The 15,965-nt window shown below is 31.8% G+C and overlaps 1 protein-coding gene across 11 annotated transcripts in view; it reads left to right on the top strand.

Moving 5' to 3' along the window:
* Window positions 1-15,965, top strand: part of LOC124954810 (diacylglycerol lipase-alpha) — a 31,591-nt gene that overhangs the window by 3,405 nt on the left and 12,221 nt on the right. For 4 of the 11 annotated variants that reach the window (XM_047508309.1, XM_047508308.1, XM_047508315.1 and 1 more), the window contains 2 exons: window positions 13,575-13,786; window positions 15,711-15,812. In XM_047508309.1, coding sequence (XP_047364265.1) covers window positions 13,575-13,786; window positions 15,711-15,812 — 314 coding nt within the window. Of the gene's footprint in view, window positions 1-767; window positions 2,044-13,240; window positions 13,314-13,574; window positions 13,787-15,710; window positions 15,813-15,965 lie in introns of those variants that run through there. The other 7 variants (XM_047508307.1, XM_047508313.1, XM_047508316.1 and 4 more) reach the window with 6 other exon arrangements.

Raw genomic sequence — 15,965 nt, 5'->3', positions numbered from 1 at the left:
GAATATTAACTCCAAATCTCAACCAGTCCACTTTTTACCCGCGCAATATGTCAATTCATATTGGCTTCTCATTTTGTTTTCATATAGTACGTAGGACAGCATCGAAAACTTTTCAAGTACGTTTACGATCTGAGGGAGAAGGTAACGCTAAATTGCTAGAGGCAAAGATACCTAAGTTGCCTCTTGACCTAGTATGTTTCCCATCTACATTGTTTAAACCAACCTTGAATCTCATAGTTGTGGCAATTCAACTGCCGTCTTCCATTTCGTAGGAATTAACTTTCTTTCTCTCTCTCTCTCTCTCTTTATATATATATATCTCTCAGAATCCATAGAACTTCCATGTAAAATCGATTCGACATTTGTAATTGTTAGCTAAGATCTATTTGAAAACGAAAATGATGCATTTTATTCTTGTATTTAATTTCAACTGTTGGAGCGAATCGTACAGATAACTGTTCAGTACATAAAATGATTTATTTAATCGAAAGATGATAAGCAATGACTAACGATAATTCGTTCTATCTACTATTCATTGCAGGAACTGTTACAATTTACAAAGTTATAATCTACATTAAAAGAATTTATTATCTTAAAATGCACTTGATAAACATTTTGAAGATTGTTCTATTTTTCTTATAATCTGAAATTATTGATAATCTCGCTCAAAAATGTTATTCTTGTTTTAGTTTTATAAAAAAAAAAAAAAAAAAAAAAAAAAACTTATTTCATTATATAAAAGAGATATAAGATATTATATTATATCTTCAGTTTCCGTATGATATCAGACTCGTATGTCCCTGAAAACGTTGTTAACGATCCGTAGACAGAAAATCTCCACGTTTTGGATAATCGGTAATTCACGTATGTACGAATTCAACGAGGATGGGCTCGGCGGATCGTGACAAAGAACGCGAAATACAATGAGCGAATGGCAGGAAATTGGCGAGCGTCCATTCCATTTTCGTAGAACGAGTAATCGGCTGTTTCTCGATATACGATAGTACGTACAGTATCATACGGTTCTGCACGAGTCCTTCCTTTGCACCAGTTGACAGCACCGTAAATTAAAACTCGTTCTGGCGAGCATCGTCGATATCTCGACACTCTTAACGAATCCTTTCTCTTTCTCTCTCTTTTTCTTCCTATAATTTTTCCCATTTTCTCAGCTCGTACAACTGTCTGGTAGATCGTTGAATTTTTTGTTTTCTACGTTCTCCACGTACATATATATTGTTACTCAAGTTCTTTCATTACGATCATTAACGATACAAGACGAATTTCATATCAAACGATTCTAGTCTCGAGACAATAGATAAAGAACGTTCCTGGTTCAGATGGAGATTGTGATTTGACAATTGACAATTCACAATTCGCAACTGTAAACTGCAACTGCGAACGCGCAATTGCAACTGCAAACTGTAATTCGTAATGCACAAATTGCAAATTACAAATAACAAATCAAAATCGCCATCTGGACGATCGATTTCGAATTTCCCGGCATTTAACCATTACTGTTTTGTCGATCTCACTTGGTACACACTTCGGAATGGTGGCGTTCAACGAGGCACAACTTCCGGCTCGAGGGAAGTCTTGGAACATTGTTACGAACAGCACTACGTATTTGAAATTATCTCCACGTGGGAGCTCTCGACCTTTTCTTCCTCTCTCTCTCTCTCTCTCTCTCTTCCTCTCTCCTCAAGTTGTTATCGTATCAATGGACCATCGGTTGTGCCGTGAAACTCATTATTTCGCAAGAATTTGTATTCTCGTCGCGTCGCGTTGCTTGACCAGTCACGTGTTTCTCTCCTTTTTTTCCTGGTCAAGTAGACGGATCATCAATTGAACAGAAATTATTATAATTATTATAATAGTGATGTCATCATTTAATATTCTTAGTTTCTGAAAATTGAACAGCGGTTGGCTTAATTGAAGCTTCAGGATCATAATGCCTGGTTTTATTGCATTTGGTAGACGTTGGAAATTCGGGAGCGATGATTTGTTCATACCATTTTTCATTCTTCTATTTATTCACTCAGTTCAGTAAGTATGATTCGTTCTTGTTTATGTTTCTTATCTAGAGTGTCTATTCATTACGTTCCAATGTATGATAAATGATTAACATAGGCATCATCGTGAAATTATTCAGATATTTTATTAACTTTTAATAATCTTTGCAGTTACGATTTTTCTATCTGATTTGATAAATGTAGAATATAATTGAAAGTTTGCGTCTTGTCCACTGACCTGTCATAAATTTGCGTTCATATCTTATTGATTAACTCGTTGGGTTAACTCTTTGAAGATCTCTATGTGGAATGTGATGGACTTTGAGGTACTTTGTGTACAAGATTCGACTCTAACTATTAGACAGAGTAATCCCTTCTAATTTAGCGGAAAATCCACTAAATTAATAACGATAATGTCGGCTTATTGAAATTCAAACTCCGACGCTATTTTAGACACGGAGCACGAATCCTAAGCTTTCCTGTTGTCATTTAATTTCATACGAATAGAACGATACTGTAAAGATTCTAAACAGAGCGTAAAAAAAGATATCAAATTATGTACAAAAAAAATATTTATCTTATTTCATTACACATGTTAAACTTAAAAATGTAAATATTTATATTTACATAAATATCAAAGAAATGTATATCAATGATGTAAAATTTAACAATAGAAAAGAATATTTCAAACGTTGCGCTTTAAAAACCATTTTTAAAAGCAATTTGTCATTTTTATGTCGAGTAATAAACTAACGTTACGAATGAATTCCCCCATGAAAGCTCGTACGAATTATCTGATTGAATTATTTTCAACGATTCCGCGAGTATTCCAAATATCGCTAAAGAATTCGATTACATTTTTTGTTCAAAGAGTTAATCTTTAAAAGCTTCGAAGCATCAAAACCAAATCAAATTTATGACGTTCATATGAGTTTCTATCCGTGTCATTAATTTCTCTTTCCAAAGTAGCTTGTTTTCTCGTATATATGTATGTATGTTGGATTTCATTTAAAACTCATTGTAGTTCGAGTCTATATCAGTGTTCTCAATCTACATATACATGTATAGCTTAGTATTATGTAAACGATCTGATAGTAATATATAGTCACGTGTATTTTTAACGGAAAACATTTTCACGTGATAATGTGAAAAAATAATGCATCGAGTATCACGAAAAGAGCTCTAGTTAAGAGGGTTACCCCTGTTACGTGCTCAGCAGCAATGTATTGAGCTTTGTGCAAGGAGTGCAAGGAGTCTTTACGAAAGAAAAAGAAGGGAAAAAAAAAGAAACAAAGAAAAAAAAAGAAGAATTTTAAGTTTAGCACCTTGCTTTTGGAAATCGAAGAAAGGTAGCCGCGAACGTGCCTCTCGAGGATCAATACGTCATGTGCGGCGGGTGTCGCCGCTTGCTGAATGGTGTCTATACCCCCGCTAGTCATGCTCCCCATGAATCATTTAAGGGCTTTCCAATATACGTACATATATTTCACACCGACATTTCGTTTTGCACTATATTATATATACGCTCGTTGCATATACTTCTGATCTTATGCGACTGGAATCAAAAATTATCGTAATTGTGAATATTACAAAACATGTTTTCACGTGTAAATAATATTTCTTGTTATATCGTTTGCTTTTTTGTTTTTTACGAAGGAATACTTTTACGTTTGGAATAATAAATAATATCATGTTCGTATAAAACTTGGACTAACGTATTTCCGGATATGTCTGTTTCGTAATCTGAATGAAGAGCACATTACACGTGCTTTGAATTTATTTGCGAATTAAAATAGGATCACGTCCTTTCATTGTTAAAATACTCGAATCATTTTCATTCTCTGTATTTTATCTGCAACGTACGTCTTTTTCTCTCCTCTCCCTCCCACCCCCTCCTCTCTCTCTCTCTCTCTCTCTCTCTCTCTTTCTCTTTCCCTTTCCGACAGAGACTTCCTTCAGTTTCTAGGAACATTCGCGACGACATGAATGTGCAATTAGAGTAACCATGGCAAAGTCGAGAATGTGCATTTGTAATTAACTTTGATCGTATGTGTTAACGTTTACATTGGAGAATTTTATTTCTTTTGGTTTGTACGTATGTACGTAACACGGATTTGAAATAAAAGTTACTTAGCGCGCTTCTATACTTATCTCGTACTTTTATTTTTGCTTTTAAAAATGACTTCAATGATAACAAAGTTTCTGACCTATTTGTATAGTTTAATACCTATACCTAAAAAGATGTAACATTTCGAAACGTTCTTCTAGTTAAAAGAAGGATGACGAATTGATAAAAATTATCTGAATCCTTGAGAATTTTATTAGTAATTTTTATAATTCTTAGCCTGTTAGAACTTAGAAAGTTGTAGGAGTAAAGCACGAAGAATTATTATTTACTATCTCGAGATCTTCACTCTAAAATGAGAATGCAAATTACTTCTCGTTATATAATTTGTCATTTTCCTCTTTTTATTTAATACTTAATACCATAAATTTTCCGTGCTGGAATCGATATCGAGTACGATACATTTTATATCACAGTGCTAATTTTAGAATGCACTTTTTTGTTAAGAAAAGTAATTATTACAAAGTAGTATGATTTTTATCGAGCTAACTATCGCGTAAGGACATTGCCTTGTCGTATTTTCGTAGAAAGAATATAGAATCTATGAAAAAGGGTTCGTGCAAGACGTAGAATGTTTTCGGTTGCCACGCTTGTTGTGACAATCGGTGAATGTTCGTTGCCACTCAACCGACAGGCCTGACACGTAACTCTGCTCTGCTGAAAATAGAAATCTACAAATTCTTCTTCTCTTTCAGTTAGGCTTATCTGCTCTTCGTTTCGTAATGGTGAAATGATAGAAAATAAAATCAAAGAAATAAAGAAATTGTAACGTGAACTTATCGTGGTCATAATTTTTTCATTCTTTATACAGGTAAATATAAAAAAATTTTCTGTAACGTGCTGCTAAACTTACAAACGAATTGTATACTCATCTCCGATCATCAATCTATTTTTATGTATCACGTTTGAAAGTGAACTTACGTCAATGATACATTTTTACTTTTTGCTTCGTTCGAAAATTGATTAGAATGTAGAAATTGTTTCCGCTCTTGGTTTCCTTCCTTTTATGATATAAAAAACGAATGCTTTAATATAGAAGATCAGAAAGTTCCATAAGAAAATTTCATCGTAGCGACTTGAGTATAAGAGTGTTCCAATCTAGTAAGGAAATCACTATCGTTATTATCGATCGTTGTAAATTCAAGAGGTCGGAGGTTGCCTAGTCCCTTTAATCAAGCGAACCTTTAATTCAATGTGGAACCCTATCGTGACAGAGCAGATGCGAAATAAAGACGGTTCCGTAAAATCAATCTTGGCAGAGCTCTCGAAAGTGTCGATTGCATATTTGCATTGGCATAGAATCCTTTTGATCAAACATTTGAATAATAATATTACGAAGGGAATAGGAATAGAAATAAAAGAATTAAAAAAATAAATAAATAAATAAATAAAAATGCGTAAAGCAGTCCGTTGAAAGTTGTGGTAATAAAAGTTGCATAAAAAATTAGTATACTATACTATATGTGTGCACAGAAGGAGAGGGTGTAAATCGTCTCCCAGAACCAATGCAAATCCACCCACATGACGCTTCGACAGTCCCTTGCTCGGACGAAATTCGCCATCGAACTTCCCCCTTTTGTTTTGCGACTCATTCATAGGCGGGGGTAAGCTTGGGGGTTCGCCACGTAGGTTTTGGGGTGCTGGCACCCTACCGTGCTAAATCGTTCTTTGTCTTTTTCCTCTTTCTCTTTTCTATGACGAGAACAACGATGAACGACGAAAGTACCAACGGGAATATATCGCGTTCTCGAATCGTTCGACGTTCGATAGAGAGCTGACCCTTCTTTCTTCTTGTAGCAACTTTCAAAGTAGCTTTTCGATATGGAAACTATTTTCCATGTTATTACTTTTTTTTAACGGTACTTCTTCACGAAAAAATTTCAATGTATAGGTATACAGAGTATTAAAAAATATTTACAAAGAGTAGGTATATAAATATATAAATATTTAATTATATATATATATATATACTTTACGATAGAATATCAATTAATTGTTATACGAGAAATAACTAACACTAAGTAGAACGATTTTTTGTAAACACACATGAATATTTTACTTGATTTAATAGTTTTCTACTCTATACTATTATTATTATTATTATTATTATTATTATTATTTTATTATTATTATTACTGTTATTATTAACACGATGTCGTGAGAATGGTATAGAAGAGTAGGTAAACGATAAATATATATCTTTATCACGAAATAACGTAATCTCCGAACGATTCTCTGGTTGCCATTCTCGACCTACAGTTTTATGTTATTCGATGCTCAACGATATCGACGGTCTTATTAACTCTTTTATTCGAATAAATGGTCTATAGACACGCAGGAAAATCACGCGATGTTCTTATACTGTTGGATTTTCTCTTAGAGAATAGTCTTACTATTGAATTTTATGATATTATCGTATATTGATTTGTAGAATTGTATATTGGTCCATTGTCTGTTTCTTATCCAAGTCTTCTTCGATCTTCGACTTACTTCTATTTCAAGTAGTTCGAGTAAGCAGAACCATTCGAGCAAATTGGAACGATGGAAGAACGATCGTTATTGTTCTATTCGAGAAAACGTCGGCAATTAATCGCTTTACATAGTAAATATAGATATAAAACGTTGACAGTACACTTGATTTATGATTCTTCGTTTCTTCATACTGACCGTTAATGACGAAATAAGTTCTCTAGCTTAATAATATCGAGCGTCGTAAAATAAAACATTTAAGTACATTTAATATGCATCCACTTTGCATTCATCGTTTAATCATAAGCAAAATGTTCTTCAAGTAGAACAAACTTTCGTGTCCTAACTCGTAACTTAATTGAAGTTTCGCCCAACGGCATATACGCGATAAATTGCAACGGCACGCGTTTGGCTTGCACTTTCCACTGACATATACAAGGGACTGACATCATGTGCTAGCTATTCTGTGGTTTCATATCATCTATCTCGATATAAGTACTTTCGTATGTACTATTGCAGTCGGCTTGTAGTCGACAAACCTCAAACTAATTAATGACTCAAATCATCAGCTTTGATAGAGATGCAATTTGTTCCTAATGTGTCTTCCTTCGTTTGAAAAGTTCTTCTTTACGTTTTTAGTTAATTATCATCAGGATATCAGAAAGAGGCTATATAAGAATAATTAAATAAAATAATTATTTTAAGATTTTCAATCCGTTTCTATAAAAAATTATTTTCTAATGTTATCTAATATCTGTTTAAAAAGAAATATTTCCTTAAACATATTCAAGTATGAAGTTAATTGTATTTGCATTATATGATTTAAATTTAGATTGATCGCAATAATGATTCAAATATTATCACGTGATATTTACGGACTATGATGTCATTCTAATCAATCACGTTTAATAAACATTCTTTCGACCCGATCGAAGTCGATTGAAGGTGCATCAATCTCGTCTTTATCCTGACCTATCTGTGAGAAAGAGCGTGGATTCTTTATTGAATATCTTATTAAAAATTCCAATACAGCTATCTTGATTTAATTAACATCATTTTGACATATAATTTGTACATCCTAGATATATACAAAGTATATGTTTCTTAGAATAACTACTTTTAGATTTATACTAGATATTAATATATTGATGTATTATTAAATTCCATATTTATGTATTACTATTTAATTATAACTTTAACATTAAACTTTAAATTAAAAAATGCAATTTATTTTTGAATAATTATAAATTTACTATGGAATTAACATACTTCCAATCATTTTCAATAAATTGCATTATTGATAAATTTAAAATTGTTGATTTAAAAGTTAAATAAGATAATTGAAAAAATGAGATAAAAATAAATCCATATTTTTTTAAATATCTCAATTTTTAGGTTAAAGTCAATCGAACATTTTATCTTTCTCGTCTTAAATTAGTCGTAAAAATAAATTAATCTTCAAACTAGAATTCTTAATAGTACTATTAGTATTAAAAACAATATAATTAATATAATAAATTGTTAATATATATTATTGAAGAAACTTTAAAAAATAAAATTTACTTACTGGAGTGATTGTTAATCCCTTGCACGATGAGCATCCTAACCACAAAATAATAAAAAATGATACATTAACACAAACATAATTCTACGTTGGTGATTCTTCTTTCATTGTAGCTGAAAAAGGAAAAAAAGAACACAAAATTATTAGTATTATTGTTATAATAAAACATTATTTAAATTATTAAGAAAAATGAAAATTTAAGAAAATTGAATAACGATAAAATTGATCATTAATAGCTTTATGTATATATATATATATATATATATATATATATATATATATATATATATCTTGTAAATATATGGAAATCATTTCGTTATTTATACGTGTCTATTAACATTTATTAATGTCTAATAATATATAATATGAAGTATTTACGTTTGATTTTAATTTCATTTCGTTATTTTATTAAAATATCGGTTCGATAGTAATAATCGAACTTTCGATAATAATAATCGAAATTTCGATAATACGAATAATCGGATATTTTCGGAAATCTTCGGTTTGCTTGAAGAAGAAGAAATTGAAGCAACGAATGTGACGTGAAATAATAATGTTGGAAAAAAGAAGACTTCGATCTATATATTTAGATACGACTGACCTATAAAAATTCTGAGAAGAATTATTGTCATAGTGATCTATATAATTTCTTGAAAAATACTTGTTTTTAATGTCAAGGTAGTAGGCAATAAAAATGAAATTTTCTCGTTCGCGTTGCTTGTACACAGACATCAACACGCGCACATTGCAACACAAGCACACGAATATCTGGAATTGAGCTCGGCGATCGTAAGAATTCATAGAAATTTGATATGTTTGCTTCTCCAAGCATGATCTTATATGTATATAAATTCTTAGAAGTGAGACTTATTATTTCCATATAGGTTAAAGAACGTAATATATCTTTTTATTTTCAAAAAGAAGTATAAAAGCATCTTCCCGTTAAAAATGGACAATATTCTTCCTGTTAACTCGTAAGTTTTTATTTCGAATAATTAACAACATTTATGTATGTACATAACCTCATTTTAAAGATTTCATACGAAATTTTAATATATTTTTTTTAGATTCGTATACGTCTACACAGTGTATCAAAAAATTATTCGTTTGTTTTTTTACTTGTATAGATTGTAAACAATTAATAACTATATTCTACCGTGATATCAAAGGTAAAGTGTATAACATTTTATCAAATTTAATTCAGCTATTTTATTATTATAGTTAAATATATAGCACATAGATATGTATATCCAACAGAAAAAGAGAGAGAGAGAGAGAGAGAGAGAAATATATAAATTATGTGAAAATAGATATCGTGTACCATTTCGAAATTATGATTAGACATGTCGTACTAAATTAAAGTAATAATTTAATTGGAATTCGATAATGCAGATTCATTTTCACAAAGAAAACATTATCGACATAGATCTTCTGGGATCATTTCCATGGCTCATTCTTTTTTTCTTTTTTTGTCGTTAGATATTCAATACATCAATTCACCATCGCACGGAGTAATCGAATTAGGATCGAGTTGGTAGAAAATTTAAACCAAACGGACGCGATATCGTTATATGGCTGCACCCAGGGGGCAACTGTTCGAGTCAATGACACTCGTTTAGGTTAAATTTAGAATATATTTATTTTATTTCTTGAATAATCAATGTTTCTTAATATAAAATAATTTTTTTTTCACACTAATTTCTATTGAATCTAAAACGATTTAGTTAAATTTCTTTGATGAATTTTGTTATTTACGAAACTGGTCAAAGAACTAAAGCGTATCGATGTTTTAAAACAAGAGCGAATTTATACATTATTCATATAAAAGTCTATTTGAAGCGTAAAACTTTTCAAATCTAGCCTGTATGTGTATATATATATATATATATATATATATATGTATGTATATATATGTATTTAACTCTCTCAACGATCCTCTAAGTGAAATATTTTGTGAGAGTTGAAATTAAATGGAAGCAACTGAACGTTATATTTATTCGACGCTTTTTTTCAATTGGTTAAAATCTGATAATATAGTCGTTTGATTAAAAAGTTTTACGCTCTTTTTAATCTGGAATATTTCCTTTTTTCTTTTTTGTCTGCTAGTAATAAACAACAATCATTTAGAATTTTATATACATATAATAATATAAGATTAATCGACAATAGGAGGTAATGAACTGTAGCTGTTTTTTATCGAGAGCTTCGCATGATTGTAAAGCACCTGTCGTTGTTAGGAAAAAAAGTAGACAGTTTTTTCATTATCTTTAAATACGTAATAGTAGAGTAAAAGAGAAAGATAAGAAGAAACCATTATCATTTATCTCGAGATTGAAAAAAACAACTTTTCTTCTCTTTGATTTTCACTTCTTATCTGTGAGAATACTTTCACCTATATAGGATAAGAAAATCGTTAACTTTAGACATCCTTTTGATAGAAGAAAATGGCTGCAACAATAAAAGATATGTAGACGTTTTTCAAGCAATCAATCGGAACGATTCAAATCTTTCCTTTCGCTTCTTTTCGTCGATGCATTTATCTCTCTCTCTCTCTCTCTCTCTTTCTCTCTCTCTCTCTCTCTCTCTCTTTTTCTTCTTTTTTTTTTGCCAGAGAAAAATTTCACAAACATGTTTGTATATGGGGTTTTTTCGTTTCTCTTTTCATCAACGATTCGTCAAAGAAATGCATGTGCTGCTTGATCATGTAGTAGACGAACTCGCTTAAAACGCATACATATATACACTGATATACGTAGACGCATTCATATAGATAAAGATATTCTTTTTTTCATTCGCGATATACTACCATGCAATATATTCCCGTTCTTCAAGGCAGACAACTTCAAATGATACCCGATGTACGAGAAGTAGGAAATGTACAAGCGACAAAAGAGTAACTTTCATCTAGTGCTTTTCAAAAGCTCACGCGTACAAGCTTTTTATTATTTTTTTTAACCCTTGTTCTTCTTCTTCGTCTTCGTCAACTTGTCTCTCTTTCATTGTTTTTTTTTTTTTTTTTTTATATTTCGTAAGTTTTAACATTTCGAGCTTCGAGAACGAGGACGTCTGTTATAAAGTAAAATATAAATATCGAAGCTTTTCTCTCTACTATTACATACGTGAGAGATTGCATTACGGATAACGTAAGAAACGGAAGTAACGTCAATTGACCCACTTTTGATATGATCGGAAATACAGAATTGTCCTTCTCGTCTTTATCTCGTCTTCTCGTCTTATTCTCTTAGATTAAGCAGACACATTGGCAACTCCCGTTTCTTTATTTATTTCTTTCTCTCGAAAAAGAATAAAATCCTTATCTTTTTTTTTTTCCAATCCTCTTTGTGATTTATGCTTATGAATTACGTGTCCTTTGATTTCAAGTAAATGAATTATCATGTTGCTATTTCTCATTTTATAAATGCGTAGTCATTTTCAGTTGATACGATAATTCAAGTTCGTAGTAAAGTTTAGAACTTGTTAACCGAAGTCTCGTTAAACAAGTTGATATGTCCTTATTCATATTATTTTCCTTGTGGTATTTAAAATTAGAAATTTAATTAATCGAAAAGTCAGCTGTAATTGTCACGTTGTATACGGAAAAATATCATCGCGGACAAAACTACTTTTACGTTTACAAACTCTGAAACGAACGATTCTGTTTTATATTTTAATGTCATTAAAGGTATTACAATTAGCAATTTCATAAATAACGTGAAATGAAAGAGCTTACAGCGACAAAAAACTGAATAAATGTGAAAGAGTAATGTCTCCTGGCTTGGCAATATTTTTGAGATGAACGTGTTTGTGATACAAACAAGCTGGTCGTTGGTAGGAAGAATACGAAATAAATGCACTCGTTTCTAAAGCACGCAAACAAAGAGAGAAACGTGCTATACGGTCGATATGGTGGAAACTGCAGAAAAGCTGCTGGAAGGTAAATCGATACAACGGACCACGCAGCATCCAAGACTTCGTCGGCCCTTCGTCTCTAGTTCTTAACCATCTTCTCTCTCTCTCTCTCTCTCTCTCTCTCTCTCTCTCTCTCTCTATTTTTCTCTTTGTCTTTGCCTCTGCCTCTGCCTCTTCTCTGTATACTTCTCTCTCACTCTCATGGGGCTTCTTCTAGCGATGGGAATGGAGTGGTACTTGTTCTACAAACTTTGTCACGATGGAGCTCGTTAGAGCCGTTTCTCGGCGTCTCACCATGATCACGAACAATTCTTGTAAAATGAAGAAATTAAATGATTTTCATGAATTAATTAACACTTTCTTTAACGACAATTACTGAACGTGCTTATCGATTAATCTCTAATTTCATTGCTCTCTTTTTTTCTTGTTTCTTTTTTTTCTTTTTAATTTGGTTTATGTAACCACAATATTTTACTTTACATTAAATAATATATATATATATATATATAATGTGTATAAATATGAATTTATATTCCATTTACACAAAGCTCCATTCAAAAGCAATTCACTCCATTCTGTCGCTCATCATTTATGTGTTGGTACAAGGCGACCTCGTTATAGCGGCAAATGATCGTGGTAATGCGATTAACTGGCAGCATCGAAGGGCACATCGCCGCAACTCGCTGTCGAAAATCACTGATCTGATCTCTGAAGGTCATTTCCGGTTGATCTAACGACTTGAAAGCTTTCAAGTGCATCTAGAATGCATCACGTTGCAAATGGATTAACCTGTAACTATAATCGGTCGTATCGAATATTAATGAACTCGAAGTTTTTTCCTTCTCCATTTCATTCTATTTTTTTTTTTTTTACATTTCATTGAACTTTTAAAAAAGTTCAATCGATTTAGGCTTCAAACGATACAAAGTTTGAAAGTGGATCATATTTCTTTAAAGATTCATATGTAAATACATCGGATTGGATTTAGACAAAAAGCAAAGTCAGAACGCATTGCAACGATCCCCTTTTTATCCTACCCTTACCATCCTTTCTTTTTCTTCCTCATCTTTCACGCAGCTCTCTTTTCATTCCTTTTTGCCCTTTACGTATGTACTTGTCTCTCGTACCTTCTCCGTTATAAACGTGTTCCTTGCTCTTTTTCAGTTTCGCATGGCCCTAAGCAAGAATCCCTAAGTCTGAATCCACGTGTTATTCTTACTCCATTGCGATATCGAAAGTGAGAGAAAATTCAAGAGATACGTAACTTTATTTTTATATATCGAAAGTTTCTTTTTTCTTTTTTTTTTTTTCGAGTTAGACGAATTTCTAAGACGTTTTATTGATTTTTTTTCGCACAGAAATTACTTAGTTATTTTTTTACTTCGCTTACGTTATTTTTGTTAAGGATAACAAAATCAGAGAGAACGTTTATAAATAAAATAAATAAATGAAATAATAATTTCTCTTTTTTATATAAGCTATATGTATTTTATTACAGGGTGACAGTACTCGGAGTCCTATTGGGAATCCTTCAATGGGATCGCAGTGTTATGTGTATATTTCTTCTATGGGAATACATATTAGGCTATCTCGTGCTTTTCATAGTCTCCATGGTGGTAGAGTTCTCAATCTGTTTTCTTGCAACGAGAGGCAGTATTCTGGACACTGCGGTGAGGGCACCGATGCAATACATACTTTATATTCGCTTATGTAAGTATTTATTAAGAAAAAATATGTTTTTTGCATGTTACATTATATTTATTTTATATAAATGATATTGAACAATCGAGTTGCTTTTTTAGCGATAAGATATTTACGTTTCTAAGTAGAATATTTGTATCGTAGTATAGTAAATTATAGTAAATTATAGTAAAAACGAGTATAGTAAATTATTAATACATTTTATTATACTTATATACATATTTATACATATTCATCATAAAGAAATATAAGTTGAAAAATGTATCATAGAGAGTACCTCAGACAAGGTCAATGTTTAGATTCACGTTGGCAAACATTGTTTACTTGTCTTATCATCTGCCCTTCAAGTTTTGAATTTTTTTTGCGATACTAACTATTAAAAATCATTCAAAGGAAAGAGTTCATAACTTGGCTTTGATACGTAAGAACTTATATGAAGATAATGTTGTATGATTGAGAAACATAAAAGAGAATATTTCAAGAATTTTATAGCTCGTTTTCTCTGCTACAAAGATTGATGCATTGTATTAATATCTTAACCTTTCACGTTGACATTTTCTTTTATCTGTGTCACAAAGAGATCAGACATTTTATTGTCTCGATCACATCTAGAGCAAAAATTTATTTACATAGATCATTGTGATTATTGGACAGACATCTTGTCCTTTTAAATCACATTTAACTTTTCTACTTTGTTGATTGACTGATGAGGAAGGAAATGAATCGTTAAATGAAAGATTCGTGGCACGAGCCACTTACCTTCGCCGATGCTTGGAATCTCCTCAGGGCAACAGGGCGAATATTAATAAGGACTCGGCTCTCCACCCTTAAGTTCTTCGACGTAATAAACGATCACTCATGAGGGGAGAGAATTTAGGCTTAGGGAGCAGGAAACGTATATGTGTGATGACTGCTACAATTCGAGTACGCGAAAAGACTTTCGAGAAACGAGAGAAATATATTGTTTCAGTGATATATCAACGAAACGTTCTTTTTATTTGTTTTTCTTTTTTTTTTTTCTTTTTTTTTTCTTTTTCTTTTTTTCGTTTTTTTTCTTTTGCTCTCTCGACCAAACTTCGTGTTTCATTGAATGTACATTTACTTATTTTAAAAATCAATGTTACTTCGATATTCTCTCTTTCTATTTCATTAAATATTTTCGAGAACAGACTGAAATTACTTCGTTTGAACTATCTTACGAAAAGAGAGATGGTACTGCAGTATCAACGAATTTGGAACGAGTCCAACGATGTGGTCTGCTATTTCCCGAAGAAAATCTCTATGGTTTTGGATGGAAAAAATTCGATAACCTTTCCGAGCACGTCCGATTGATTGGTAAAATCGTTATGGGGGTCGCGAATAGCTTTTTTATCTTCGATTTTTTTTTTCGTCATTCTACGTACGAATATAGCTACACTGATTTTTTTTTATTATTACATATTTTTTATACGATATTTCGAAACAATATGAAAACGACAAGGAGATCATTAAAATTCTCTTTGTATAAATATATACATGTGTTTAGATAACTTAGAAGACGGTAAATTAGGTCAAATGCTTTTCTTTCGAAGCCTCTTAGTGTTCGTTCGTTCCTTCATCGTCGAACGGATTACTCCCTCTCTCTCTCTCTCTCTCTCTCTTTCTTTCTCAAAAGTAGAGATGCTTTTGTCGTAAGCTGCATCGAGTTTGATGCTAGAAGAAAGCATTGCCAATACCTTCAACCTTATCCACCGTAAAGTTACGACAAGCATATCGACATGAACATGTCATTCATTTCCGTTTTCATCGAACAAAGCCTTCGATATTTCAACAATCGTTAAATAATATACTAGGCCTATTAACGAAAATTTATATACATAATTGTCCTGCGAAATCCCAAGTGATTTATTTTATGCATAATTTATAAATATTACGTGTAAATTATTTTTTTCAGTCCTCTTATTGGTAGAAGCAGGATGGTTGTGTGCAGGAATAACTTGGTTAACACGATTCTATCAAACTTGCCCTGTGGACCAAGCTAAGGATGTGATGCTGGGTGAGTTTATTAAATTCACGAAAAATATCTTAGGAATGTGATTAACAAATATCAGTACATAATTAATTTATAAAATTATAAAAAATATCGCGCCTGTCAATAGGCAAGGTTTCATACATCGTCGGTAATTATGTCAGCGAGCGCCATCTATCA

Source organism: Vespa velutina, chromosome 16 (genome assembly GCF_912470025.1).
Source record: "Vespa velutina chromosome 16, iVesVel2.1, whole genome shotgun sequence".
Lineage (NCBI taxonomy): Eukaryota > Metazoa > Arthropoda > Insecta > Hymenoptera > Vespidae > Vespa > Vespa velutina.
This window is presented reverse-complemented; position numbering and strand designations above follow the sequence as displayed.